The following is a 15109-nucleotide window of genomic DNA, read 5'->3' on the forward strand; positions in this document are numbered from 1 at the left end:
ATATCATTAAATAAGTATATCTTTATTTACAGCAATAATTAATTACAATAGATGCTCAGAGTATGTACATGATGTCTTTGCTGTTCAAATAATTTCTCTTTTGATGATTTAAACTATTTCTACAAGAGTCCAACTGAGTGTATTCTATATGAACTATGCACTTCTCTCTTCTAATCTCATTCTGAAACAAACGGAAATTGCTTATATATTTTTTTACAGTCGTAACAATGTGATTATGCGCATCTTATGTTTTATATATCTTATTATTATATATAATTATTTGTGTGTGCATGGAATAAGAATTGTGGAATAGAAATTGCAATTTCTACTTGAGTTTCACTTGAAAATATAATTTGAAGAGCGCAAGAGTTGGAAAAGGATTCAATACATGTAAAGGGTCTTCGGAGCAAACCTGAGGGGCGAAGCAGAAAAGGATAGTTATATATCATAGGATCAGTAAAATATGATAGTATATTTTTTTAGTTAATTGATTAAGATTATATATAATATGTAATTATTAATTGCTATTTTTAGGATTAAAATTATTTATTTTAATTTAATTAAAAATTAAAAACTAATAAGTGCAAGAAACGAGAATGAATTAAGTATGACGAATTAGTATGAAAATCTTACACGTGTTCGGGATGACTACGAATCTGATCAATGAGATCTGCTGGTCGCAACTGGTCAGTGCAGATACGATGCACTGCTGTGAACAGTGGAAATTTGTCCTCCAGACTACGCGACTTCAGCATATCGTGGATTTCATCTGCCGTTGCTGGTCCCTGCAGTTTCTGCCCGGACAATAGTTCGTCCTCCAATACTTTGATAGTCTGCCTCATCATAATACATAACACATTATATGATTATTTATTCAGCGCGCATTACCGCATCAATAATTAAAAATTCGCAAATTAAATTTAAAAAAATTAGATTGACCTTTAAAATACCTCTCAAGCTGTTCAAGGGCAATTCTTGGTCACAATATTTTATTCTATTTGAAATTCTACAACTTTTGTCTAATAAATTTTTTTCTAAAACTCGTTATTTTCAGATATTTATAAAACTGTCAAAAATAAAAAATGTACACTAAAGCTGAATAAACGTGTATATTATCCTGTATTTGCCTGTTCTTAAATCTTCGAGAACCTATACTGGTTTAGACTTTACCTTGCCAGTCTTGACAAATTGCTCGCAGACTCTGCGATTCCTTCCTCCGTAACAGGTTGTAATCAGATCTGCCACACCGCAGCTTTCAAAGAACGTGGAAAGTTTAGAACCACTATAGAAGGTATCGATAAATTTAACCATTTCCATCAGTCCTAATCGGATCACCGCGGCTTTTGTGTTGTCCCCCAATCCGAGACCATCCACAAAACCAGCAGCGCATGCTACTACGTTCTGCGAATAAAGTATATATTCGATTTATAAAACAATAAATAAAATAATGAGGTAAACCCAAATAGCACCAAATCCAAAATTGGTGCATAAAGACATCATTAAGAAATCGTTTAAAGGCCGGTTGTTCCAACTTCTAAATTTTACCCGACAGCATATGTTTGTCTTTTTTAAAACTTATTTGAAAAAAAGACGAAGATATATGCTATTTGTCAGATTAAATTTACTAAGAGACTGGAACAACCGGCCCTAATATGACGATATCTTACACATATATCTTAAAAACATCTTAAAGATGCGTCGTCTTATGCACCAATTTTGGTGCTATCTAGGAAAAGAACTGAAAATTAATATATAAAATTAACATTCCGTTGAATAATTAAAAAGTACATCTTTGATCAAGAAGATGAAAAAAGGAATTTCTTCAAAAGTGATCTATGGTATACTTGTCTTCAGGACTCATATAGCTAATCAAGAAGGTAATATCAAGAAAAGTTTCTCCAAAAGTGATTTACTTGCCTTCAGGGCTCCACAAACTTCCACGGTTTCACAATCTTCCACAACAACCACTCGGAAATTTGAAGTTTGAATGAGGTCTCTTAGTATCGGTGCCAATCGTTTATCCTTACATCCTGCAATTTTTTACGATTCCTTATTATTAGATTATTTTCGTGATATTTGGATGGAATTGGGGAAGAGAAAAAAAATCTAAAAGATCTGTATTCCATATATTCAGATGTATTTATAATATTTATATATAATAATATATCTATACCAATTGTAGTTTCGCAAAAATTTTCCTCGGCGACCTCATTGGCGAGATTGGCGCCCATCAACACGTTACACTGTATTCTCAGATTTTTCTCGATGATCTTGGAGATCAACTCAATACTGTTTCCTTCGCCTCGTCCAAAACCCTTTTTTATATTCAAAAACCGATTAACTTTCCAAGTAGCAAACTGACGTCAAATGACATCATTTTGCCATTTATAATATATATATATAATGACATCATCCAACGTCAAAATGACACATGCTTATTACTTGGGTTACAATTTAATACATTACAATATAGAAAGGAGAAATTGTTTTATATATAAATATACCTTAATGAGAGAAAGACCGACCGCAGTTGGTTTTATGTTATCCAGCAAAGTCGAGCACAAAGTGCGAATAAACTGATGCGGTAAGACAAAAATGAGGATATCGGCATCCTTCGCGGCCTCAACAACATCGGGTACGGCAACCTGAAATATTCATGTAACTATAAATTTTTAATTAAAAAAAAATTAAAACATTTTTAGTTTTGTGTATTGAATTTGCCCAAGTAAAAAAGTCAAAAATTGGACTCCAAATTTGGACACCAAATTTGATCAATCTGACGTCAAATTGACATTATTTTAACTTTTCTGTTCAGCTTTGCAGAGAGAATCGAATATTAAATAATTCCCATTTGGTTCAATGTCAGATAATCCCTATCTGCAGTCATTTAAACGTTATATGATACCGACGAGGTACTATGGTATTATGATAAAATCAGATATGGATAAGATATCCCAAGTAGTACCATGTCTAAAATTGGTGCATAAGGCATCATTAAGAAATCATTAAGACACCTTTAAGAAATCTTGTTTATGATATGCCAAAGACATAAAAACATCTTAAAGATGTTTTATGCACCAATTTGGACATGGTGCTGTCTGGGTACCATATATAATATGTTCGGATATGTGTGTAAACCATCTTTCTTGAACTTCGCTTTCTGTTCAGATTTTTAAAACAGTGGATTAAATATTAAATTTAATTTAAATTAATCCTAATCCCTAATCTTGTTCAAGCCAAATAATCCCTATATATCATTATCAACAAAATATCAGATATGGAGATATCAATAAATATGTTCGAATTTGTGTGCGAACCTATATGCTTTCTGTTTAGATTTTTTAGACAGCGGATTGAATATTAAATAATTCTAATGCCTATATCTTGTTCAATGTGAAATAATCCCTATATCTGGTCGCGTTCAAACGTCAACAAGATATCAAATATGGAGATACCGATGTTTGACGTATGTAAACGTTTATCATATTAAAGAAGCGATCCAAGCGTCATGTATATATATAAAGCGTATAGACAAGCGTTACAAACCGACTTGGATCGGTTCTCGACTCATCAGTGTCATTCAAGCATCCCGTTGAGACACACGATTGTGCAATTTCTTCATTGAGTATCCAGTCAAGGGCAACGCAATATGAGGCTTAACAGTGTCATACCGAATTTTAAAGCCGAGACCACACAGGGTCCTATCGATTTTTACGAATGGCAAGGAAACTCGTAAGTAATTTTTATATTATAATTAAGTATATATCTCTTCTATGCAAATACATATAAAGTTAATATTTTAAAATAGTTTTTAAATTATATTATAATATTGTCGTGATTTATTATTGCATTGTATATTAAAACAATTATATTATTTATATATATATTCATTTTTCGATGATCTTGCACCTTAACACTTTTATGCAAAATAATGAGAGAAATTAATTATAAAGAAAACAGATAATTGTTTATGGTAATATATGTCATATTTTACAGTACAAAATATCTCATTTTGGTCATTCAACCTTTATAAATTTTTATGTAGAATATTGTGAGGAATCGATTTATGTAAAAAAATATGGTGGTTCTATTAAAAAAAAAATTAAATTAATCTTGAAATAACCCTTAAAAATCTCTAGCTCAAGGTTAAAGTTTACCATCAAGTGCACCACTTTGAATCCTTCTACTTTTGTATTTAATATTTTTTTCTATATCTCATTCCTTCCCGAAATATTTTATCGGTCCCATATTTTTTCCTCACTCTATATATTATGTATATATATTTATCCAACTATTTTTTTATTTTCAAATTTTGGAAGACGTACACTGAAATTATGCCAAAATATATACAAAATTATTTTGCAAAAAATTGCATCATAATTAATATTTGCACCAAATTCTCAAGGTAAAAGTCGACACTGCTATATATTTAATACGAGTGATTCGAGAAAACATAATATAAAAAAATATAATAAGATAAAAGATACATACTATCGGTTACAAAATTAACTGTTGCACAAGCGGGATGTTATCTTATTTATTTACTATTTTTGTAATAATTTTTTATCGGTAAAGACACGCCTAACGGTTGCAAAATTATATTAGCTTTATTGCGCATTATAACAGCTTAATTTGCATTTGCTTGCAAGTACGATTTGCTATAAAGTACTTACTATTTAAAAATAGATTCTCTTTAGCATAATTCATCATATCATTAATAAATTATAGCTAGATCATCATTAATAGTTTATAACTAGATAACAAAATTATTATGTTACAATCGAATTTTGAATAATATAATGATTATAATGCAAGCTTCCTTTATATGCAAGCTTCTTTATGCAAGCTTCCTTATATGCAAGTCTTCTTATAAGTTATTTATTCCGCCTTCCAAGACTATTATTTTCCTGTGTATTAACTGTACGTATAATAATTATTTTATTATATATATCCCAGATAGCCACAGTAATTATTATGACATCATTTTGATGTCATAATAATTACTGTGGCTATCTGGGTATAATAATTATATTTTAATAATATCCCAGACAGCACATAATATTTATGATAAAGATTCATAAATATTTATTTTTTTCAAATATTATATAAATATTTTGAAAATGTTTCATAAAAGCCTTTGTTTAACAAATTATTAAAACATAGATTAACTACTTCATATACCTAATATTTATGGTATGTAAAGATAAATATTTATAGTAATTATTTTGTAAATATTTTTTAACTAAATTGTTAGTTCTTTCATTTATCACTATATGACGTATCTTTCTCGTATTTAATTTTTGTCGTGAAAATTATAATAAGGGCAAAAACGGAAATTAATAAAATAAAAGATATCATAAAATTATTTCTATTTTTGAGCTACATTCTGCAATAGATTCTTTTAACAAATAAATTTACGTATATATCAATGTGTACGTAAATTTATTTGTTAAACTACTCTATTGCCTAAGTATATTCTGTGTATATTATAATTTTATATTTTATTCTAAAATAAATGTCTAATAACCCAGAAAACATTTTACGCGCAAATACCTAGCCATTGCACATACAAAAGCGGTTCGTATTGCGCAAGCAAAACTACCTTATTCTAGTGCCTCGTCATAGTGATAGTAAATGCTAGCATACTTTGCGCGCGCGATCTCATCTCGTTATAAGCATGCAAGATATTCAACAAGCATATTGCACGCATTATCACATCACTGGCATATTTTTGGCAATTTGATATCCATTTGCACGTGATTTGCTGGTGTATCAAATAATATATAAGCTAATCATTTGTATGCAATATATGTATGACTAAACATATCCCACATGCAAAATTCAGGCAAATCTCGTACACAATTTATATGCATAAGATGTGCAAATTTTGCATGCACAAATTGTTATCTGGGAAGTTACTTATAAACATTTTTTACACATTTTTAACTTTTTATAAATGGCTAATAGAGTTTGAAAAACAAAAACATCTAATCGGCCAAATTTTAGATTAGACTATATTAACCGATCGTTTTGATTAAAAAATCGTTGATTATGTATTTTAAACTCATGATTTCTACTGTGTATTTATTAAAGAAAATATAAATTTAAAAAAATCTGTGTATCATAATGATTTAATAAATATATTTATATTTATTATAATATTTATCTGATATTTATAATAAATATTTTCTGATATTTATGATAAATATTTATAAAATATTAAAATAATTATTATAAATATTATAAATATTTTATAAATATTCTGTGCTGTCTGGGATATATACAATAGTATAATATATAGTTTTTATGTGTGTTTATAAGTAAAAATATATGTATATGTAATTATATTTTATGTATATAACATATATAAATTATAGGAATATTTATAGGATTATATATATATATATATATATAATAAAATTTTATTAATTATTATATATTTAATTAAATTATTCAGCCCTTATAAGGAAATTTATTACTTTATAATTATTTATTTATTGATAACAAGTATAATTATTAAATTCACATTTGTATATCAATACAATTATATTTTTATATCACTAGATTATTATTTTATGAGTTTGTTTTGTAATTTCACAGTAAGAAATGATTCGCAAGAATGTAATTATAATTAATTATAAGAGCGCGGTATATTCGAAATGTAAATGTGATTTAAAAATGAGTTGATCGTTCTATAATTTGCATCGAGAAGTTGAAGGGCGATTGTGAGCTAAAATAATTGGATATTGCAACAACGGAACATTTATCCTTGGCGCAAGGCCAAAGTAAAAATTCAACGTGAGAAATGTTTGAAAGTCGCACTCAAGTCGAGTAATCGGAACTGGTTATATAATAAACTGATAAAGTGTCACAAACAAGCGATTATACTTGTTAACTGAAATTCATATGTGATTTTTGATTGATTTAGATACTTATCTTCAATAGAGTTATATATTTTAGAATGTATATAAAAATATAGTTATGTAATATAATAAATATATAAATATATAATAAATATATAATATATAATAAATATATAAATATATATAATAAATATATAATGTCCCTATTATATGTGTACACTTATTATCAACAAAATATATTTTTAACAAAAATTTCACAATTTATGGAGGGAAACATGATACCAGATTTATTAACATGCATTTTTATTTATTAATTTAAATATTTTTTCTATTTTTTTAAATGGAATTACACATATTTGTTCTAGATTTATACTTATAAAAATAGAATAAATTGATTCAATTCATTGTTTTCTGTGCAAAGAGTTTAGTAAATGTTTTATAATAGACTTTAAAAGAGATTTTATATATTTTGCATATAAGAAGAGATTTGATATATTTTGTGCATGTCAAAAAATAAATAATAAAATATATATATATCATAAATTATTACTTGAATACTTTTATGTAGAATTTGAAAGAGAAAAAAATCTGTTTAATAAATCATAAAAAGTAATATTTAAATAAATTTTGATTGTATTCTTCGTCTTTTTTTATTAAAAAAAATTTATTTTAAATTGAATATATTATTTACACAATTATATATTTTTTTAAACATTCTTAATTTATAAATATTATAAAATAATCTAAAAAAATAATGTATAATATTATATATATATATAATATTAAATTATGCTTTCATACACAATTCTTTATTTTATATTAATTGTAATTAACAGTATAATTATTATATAATTCTTTAATTTTTTTAAAAGCTTTTTCTCTCTCTTAGAATTTTAACTTTTTAATTTTTTAAATTTATTAAATTTATTCTTTGCAGATGGGTGGTTATATTTTCTCATCCTGCGGATTTTACTCCTGTGTGCACTACCGAATTAGGTCGCATTGCCGTGCATCAGCCATTCTTCGAGAAGCGCAATACCAAGCTGCTTGCTCATTCAGTTGACAAGCTCAGGGATCACGTGGATTGGGTCAATGTGAGTTTATTAAATGCTATATTAATTAAGAGTGTATACAATTACGGATAGTTTACATCATTATATACCACTTTATGTATGTACGTTATATTCATTCAAGTCAAAATATATTCTATTCAAATTTTCACAATTCCTTTTTTGTTTTTATTCTCAATTTTCAAATTTTTAAATTTATTATTATATAAAAATGTTTGTTGTTTTTGAATCGTTTTAACGATTATTTCTAATTGTTATAAAAATTTCTAATCAATTTTCATCTTTGTAGGATATTAAGTCGTACTGCAGAGACATTCCCGGAGCTTTCCCGTATCCCATCATTGCCGATCATGATCGTAAACTTGCCGTGCAACTGGATATGATCGACGAGCAGAGCAAGGACGATCCAGAAACCGCTCAGACTGTTCGAGCTCTGTACATTATCAGTCCGGATCATCGTCTGCGACTCTCTATGCAATATCCAACTTCCACCGGACGCAACGTCGAGTAAGTTGATAAAATACTATGTAGGGGAAAGTATATGCTAAATCGTACCCCCTAGGTAAATATTAAAATCCGTTCCGAATAAAATCCGAATTAAAATATATTCCGATAAAATCAAAAGAAATGATTAAATTTTTTTATTCATTTGAAACTATGGTTTTTTGTCAACGATATACATTAAACATTAACACAAATTTATTATTGTTTCACGTCATAAATTAATAAGACTTCTGGTTCCTTGCCGACCATATTGGAATTGTGACGTCAGAGACGAGAAAACATTCTCTAAAAATTCTTAGATGCCATTTCGAAATAAAAAGATATTTCGGTGAAACAATAACACTTTAAATGGCTAAAATACCTCGAAAACTATATCTTTTTTTTATAATCAATCAACAGCTGTAAAATGACAGTAATATATATGAGGTCAAGTTACGTCTGGTCTTTGCACATGCGCATTTCGCAAGAATATGCAAAGTCTGATATCACGATCATTTTATGGTCGTTGATTGATTATATTATGAAAAAAATTCGAGGTATTTTAAAAGTGTGCTAAAATTATCTGAAACAGTGTTTCATCGAAATATCTTTTCCTTTTGTAAAAAAGACATGTAAAGTCGATTCTCGCATGTATTGTTGCCGCTTTTCCGCGTTGCTGATTGATTGTCTCGATTCGCATTGTGTGTTATATCAAACAGTTGTCATTGCGAAAGTTAATAGTTTGACAGTTGTTCAAAATAATATATATCAAATCAAAGCGCATAAAATCAATTATATGCGTGCTTGTCTTGTCTAGTCCCTTTCTAAAAAAGATATGTTATATTGATAGTTGAAAGTCTCGAAATAATTGTTGCCTCTTTTCCGCGATACCGATTGGTTCTGTCATTGCGTTTACTTCGTGAGTGGCTGTCATTGTGTATTTTGACAGTTGTAGTACATATGTGTCGAGGGGATAGTGTAGTGATAGTTATATGTATATTACATGATTCGGTGTATATACATATGATTGTTAAAATCTGATAAATAAATGTTTATTAATTTTGCGATTAAGTGGTTTTGACTATAGTTTCTCAATTAGAAAGGAAAATAGAAACTCGGCGTCTTAAAATTATATACATAATAGAAATTTGGAAATTAAAATTATGTACGTAACAGAAATTCAAAGAATTAATATTATGCATATAATAGAAATTTTGAATCCCGCTCTTGCATTTTTTAATTATTGTCAGTCATTAAAGCGATAATTATTTTTTTTTTAATTTAGGGATCCATTTTAAATATTTTTATTTAATGTTAGGTATTATATGCCCCCCCCCTGTTAGGTATATATTGACACGTATGCTTTTCGAAATTTTTATTATCAAATTGAGGATTATTTTATTGCCGGTTTCCTATATTTTAAAGCTCTTTTTTTCACGTTTTAATTACTTTAAGTAATTTATAAAGTAATTAAAACAAATAATTATGATAATTAATTTTATCCACAAGTTTTTTGGATTAAATAATTGTCTAAAAAATTTCCTAAATATTTGCATGAACAGAACTCTTCGGATAATTAATGTACGTTTCCAGGGCTGTACGAGAATTATTTTACAATAAATAAAATGCTCGAAATACGGCCAGCATATAAGCCCTATGAACGAAAATACGAGTTTTTTGGGTTAAATATTTATTTAGTGGCAGCCTACGGTCAAAACTATGCTACAGAACTATAGAAATCGCCAAAAACTATAAAATTTTATTGTTTAAATTTAGAAAGATGTGCTAACTTGGCTGAAAGTTAGCATATCATTTTTCGAGTTATTTAATGAATTTTATAGTTTTCGACGAGTTCTATAGTTCTGCAACATTTTTTAATTAGTTTCAACCATAAAAGCTATAATTAATTTTTCCAAATTTTAGATCCCGATTTATGTATCATTATGTTAGGTATATTGACATCTATTTTCCGAAATTTTTTATATATTATCAAACTGAGGATCATTTCGTTGACGTTTTTTTATATTTTGAAGCCTGCTTAAACATATTAAACATATTAATTAATTATTAAAGCATTTTAATAATTATTTAATTTATTAATTATTTAATCATCTAATTTCAAAATTATTTATCAATATAGAGTCTTACTTTAGTTTTATTATTTAATTTATTTTAATAATATATTATTTACATTTGATTCATATTTTTTTAACAGCTATTAGCTGATTTTTGTCAAAAAATTAATGGAGTTCAAATTTTATTAATTTTTTTAATATCAATCTTTTTAGCATAAAATTGAAGAATGGCGCGCGCTTGTGTTGTTCTATATAGTACATATAAAATTTATATATGATTATAAAAAACATATATATCTTCTTTCATTTCATATGAAATTATATATACATATATATTTCATGCGAATTTATATGTTAATTTATATGTGAATCTGTACATTATTTAAATTAATAATTTCTCATTTCAGCGAGATATTGCGTGTGATTGATTCGTTGCAGCTGGTCGATAGACGACCGGAAGTAGCAACTCCCGCCAATTGGGTGGTGAGCCTCTCACATTTTATCTCTTTCATCGCGTTTATTTATCTAGTGAAAATATTTTTTGCCGCAATAAATACAGTATCAATTTTATATTCCATTGTAATATGATTCTAATCTAGTCTTTTAATTACAGCCTGGTGAGAAAGTAATGATCCTGCCGACAGTGAAGGAAGAGGATCTTCCGAAGCTCTTTCCAGGAGGTGTCGATCGGGTGTCTATGCCGTCTGGAAAAGTCTACGTCCGCACTACTACTGATTATTAATCGCGAACGAATTTTTCTGTACATGCAAATATTTCTTTACATACTCTCTTCCGATCGGTTTTTACATCTAATAAAGAGTTATTGGTTCAACGTTTTAAAACAAATCTATAAATTTAAAGCAGATTGTACTTTTTCGTTGAAATTTCTCCAATAAAAATTACACTTTAACAACATTTTTAAATACTTTATACAACTCTTTAAATATCTCAAAATTCTTTCCCTCAATTATTCTTTGAATTTCTTAGATATCACATTTTAAACTTTGCAATGTATTAATAATATATTAATGATATTTTTATATTTTTTATTTGTCTATGTATGTGTGTAAAAGTATTTTTTGCTAAAATTATTTACTAATTCAGGGTGTCTACTCGAATCTTGTAAAAATATTTTCTAAAAATTTCCTGATTTTCCAAGTACTCTGATTTGAAATTTCAGGTAAAATTTTGTAGATGTAAGTTTTTTTTTTAAATCTTATTTATTGTATGCGCTTCCTACATGTTTTCCATTAATACAATTGTGAAAACAAATTCTATTCTCGATTTATCGTAAAATTAATTTGGACAATATAATAAAGTGTAATATATCACTATATCTAAACATTAAATATATATACAAAAATATAAAATAAAACATAATTTATTATAAATGTCTTGAAAAAGAACTATTTATTATTTAAATGTTATTAAAAAATTTTTTTAAATTTACATATAATATAAAACCTTTAGATTTTTAAAAAGAGATTGTCAATATAAAATTATATGAGATTTTAATAAAAACTAAAATAATGCAAAAGAATAAAATGATCAAAGACACAGTTTTTAAACAAAATTCCGAGTCTTAAAATTCCATATATGAGAATTCCTGGATTTTTCACGACAAAAGGAAAAATTCCTGACAATCCCTAATTTTTCCAAAAAAATTCTTGTGTAATTGCCAGATCTTTCCTAACATTACTGATTTGGCAATTGATATCGAATATTATTTAAATTGCCAATATATAAAATAGGCTAATATACTCGGGGTACTTGCCACATTTTCCGGAAGTTTGTGCCCAGGCAAATATTTAACGTTCTCATGAAGAGTGTTGATTATGTCGGTCAATTTTTCGTTGTTAATGATCTCCTCGTACACATACATCGTCACTCGTGTCTCGAATATATTATTGAATTTCGTGACATTCGCCCCGACGATTTTCGCGATTGCTGAACCCCTGGAACGATTTATCGCATACGTAAAAATTCTTTACGTATTCTTTACGTATTTCTTTTGTATAAAATTTTGTGTAAAATTAATATATATGTTGTTATTGCACAATTTTTTGCAACAAATTGGCCAAAAAATTCTTTTTTTTTTCACGGTAATATAAATAATATAAAATATAAGATAGATAAAATAATATAAATATATAAAAATAATAAAATAATAAAATATATAAAAATAAAAAACAATAAAATATATAAAAATAAAAAAAAATATATAAAAATAATATAAAATATATAAAATAAAGCGCTATCCGAGTTAACTCGCGCTTGCGCAATCCTGCCAGTATATCACGTGTCCAAAGTTAATTCGCGCTTGTGCAATCCTGCCAAAACCGTGTGCTCGAGTTAACTCGCGCTTATGTGTATTAAGGGGTTAATACAATATAACTCTTGGTTAATAACACATTATTCATATATTAGTACAAAATTAGGTGTGAAAAGGATTAATAAAAGCTAGATGCAGATATTATGCGCAACAAAATTTTGTTTTTAAATTCCGCTTTATTTATTTTGAACATTTTGATTCATCCTTTAGACTTTAGATCATCAATTAATAAAAAAATCCATTTATATATTATAGTAAAAAAATAGTAGAAAATATAATAATTTTAAATATAATATTTTAATTTTATTAATTAAACAAAATTAATTATCAAAAAAAGTAAAATTTAAATTGTAATACTTTGATCTTAAATTTTATCTATTATATTTATGCGTGTTGCGCGTCCTCAAAATCGCAATGCAACGATGAGTTAATTTTGGAACAATAAACACAGATAGTGAAGCACAATTGCATCGGCATACTTGCATCGCGCAAATTAGATCAAATAAAACTGCAATCTGCCTTATTATTAACGTTCAAATAATATATTTCTGCTTTTATATACAAATAATATATATTAAGAAAATGTGATATATACATCTCTTTTTTCTACAATATATTTATCATAAATTTGATTTTTGTATTATTATATAATATATAAGTATATAGTGTGTATATAATATTTTGTAATATATTTGCATATAACTTTCAATATGTAAACTGTCAATTATTAATAACGCAAATTTGGATATTAAAGATTAATAAAAAAATAAAAAAAATAATTTTTAGATATTATTAATATAATAAAATCCCTTATTCTAATCGTGTGTTAGTTTTATTTATCGTTCACTGATGATTTAATATGGTTATGTAAATTTACCTGAAAAGAATCAGCTACACAGAGCTTTCATTCTTAGATGAAGTTTCATATTTCAATAAACACGTGCGTACACTCCAATAAAATTAAATACAAGACAGTGAAGAAGAGGAGAATAAAAAATGAGAGAAAGACATGGAAAATTAATTAATTATCTTTGACATAAAGAAAAAAAAATTACCAATTGCCACTGCCGACGATGCACACCCTTTTCTTCGCGTCCGGCATGTTTTTTACTCTCTTTTTTGGAACAGTCTCGCTATCCAAGTAATATTCACGATCGATGATCAACTACAAGGCCCAACTGTCTGTCTGACTGACTGACTGACCGACTGACTTAATTAGAAGCCCGCTGACCTTAGCAGCGATCGTGAATTATTTTCTAGCGTTTGCGCGCGCAGTTCTGGATTGAAGCCAGCCAACCGCGAACAGACGATGAAGAAGAAAGTGTCGCGAAACGAAATTAGCGAAATAGTCCACTGATGATTAATAGCGATAACGATGAGTTAGGTCATGAATTCGATCTTGACCTCATCGTACGTGTCCTTCATATAGTAATGTGGAGATAAATAAAGTCGCACATTCCTTGATTAGTATATAAATATAAATATTTCTAGAGATTTTTATAATTTTTATTTTGTGTTTTGGAGCCAGACTATTTAAAAGATTTGATCAATTTTATTTTTAATATTTAAAATTAAATAAAATATATTATTAGTATAAATATAATATATGTATATTAGATATATCTAAAGTTAAATATTTAAAATATACATTTCTCAAAATAATTAAGGGATCAAAAAAATTGTTCAAAAAATAAGCAAATTTTAAATAACTATGTATAACTGTGTTTCAAAAATTAATTTAACATATACAAATCGATTATTTTAAACATACGGATCACTATAAAGAAATTATCACAGCAAGTAATTTTGCCAAGTTTGAGGTACTAGGAGGCACAAAAATTTCTATTAATCTAATTTTGTTAGTCACTTTACATAACTTTTTTCAAAATTGAAACAAAAAGATGAAAACTCGCAAATTTCTTCGTTATTTTTACTTATTTGCAAAAGTTCACGACTTAAAAAAGATTTAGTCTCTATATCATGCTAGAGCAAAGATTCAGCTTTAAGAATCCATTCTTAAAATTGCTGGTACGATGATTTTTAACAGAGTTATATATAAACGATCAAAGTAAAAATGACATTTTCTCTTTAATATGCGATAATTTGATAAGGAAAAATTGAAATTAAAATTTAAAAAAATAATTTTGCAGGGAAAATTTTAGGCTTTCACGTGAAAATGTCAAAAAATGTTTTTAAATCTTCTTGTGTATGCGACATATCACAAAGTGAGAAGAAAATTTTCTGATTCATCATGTTTGTCGTTTTCTCTATGTAAAAAATATCAGA

The 15109-nt window shown here is 27.2% G+C and overlaps 2 protein-coding genes across 3 annotated transcripts; one reads left to right on the forward strand and one right to left on the reverse strand.

Moving 5' to 3' along the window:
• Nucleotide 1: 1 nt before the first annotated feature.
• LOC114933898 (glycerol-3-phosphate dehydrogenase [NAD(+)], cytoplasmic) lies at nucleotides 2-14389 on the reverse strand. 2 transcript variants are annotated; one of them, XM_029306480.2, is made up of 8 exons: nucleotides 13879-14389; nucleotides 12266-12446; nucleotides 2505-2645; nucleotides 2174-2315; nucleotides 1918-2030; nucleotides 1171-1401; nucleotides 634-833; nucleotides 2-181 (listed from the first exon to the last, which is right to left on the reverse strand). In XM_029306480.2, the coding sequence occupies exons 1-8, from the start codon at nucleotides 13923-13925 to the stop codon at nucleotides 154-156; spliced, it is 1083 nt and encodes a 360-aa protein (XP_029162313.1). In that variant the 5' UTR covers nucleotides 13926-14389; the 3' UTR covers nucleotides 2-153. The 2 variants fall into 2 exon arrangements, with proteins under 2 accessions (XP_029162313.1, XP_085344458.1); XM_085488332.1 differs by lacking the exon at nucleotides 13879-14389 and adding an exon at nucleotides 13701-13867.
• Nucleotides 3538-11406, forward strand: Tpx-4 (thioredoxin peroxidase 4). The gene is made up of 5 exons (XM_029306489.2): nucleotides 3538-3732; nucleotides 7801-7957; nucleotides 8223-8440; nucleotides 10899-10974; nucleotides 11105-11406. Exons 1-5 carry the CDS (start codon nucleotides 3650-3652, stop codon nucleotides 11231-11233), a joined length of 663 nt encoding a protein of 220 aa, XP_029162322.1. The 5' UTR covers nucleotides 3538-3649; the 3' UTR covers nucleotides 11234-11406.
• Nucleotides 14390-15109: the final 720 nt, after the last annotated feature.

This window comes from Nylanderia fulva, unplaced genomic scaffold (genome assembly GCF_048542155.1).
Source record: "Nylanderia fulva isolate GAGA-0341 unplaced genomic scaffold, ASM4854215v1 Scaffold68, whole genome shotgun sequence".
In the NCBI taxonomy this organism is placed as follows: Eukaryota; Metazoa; Arthropoda; class Insecta; order Hymenoptera; family Formicidae; genus Nylanderia; species Nylanderia fulva.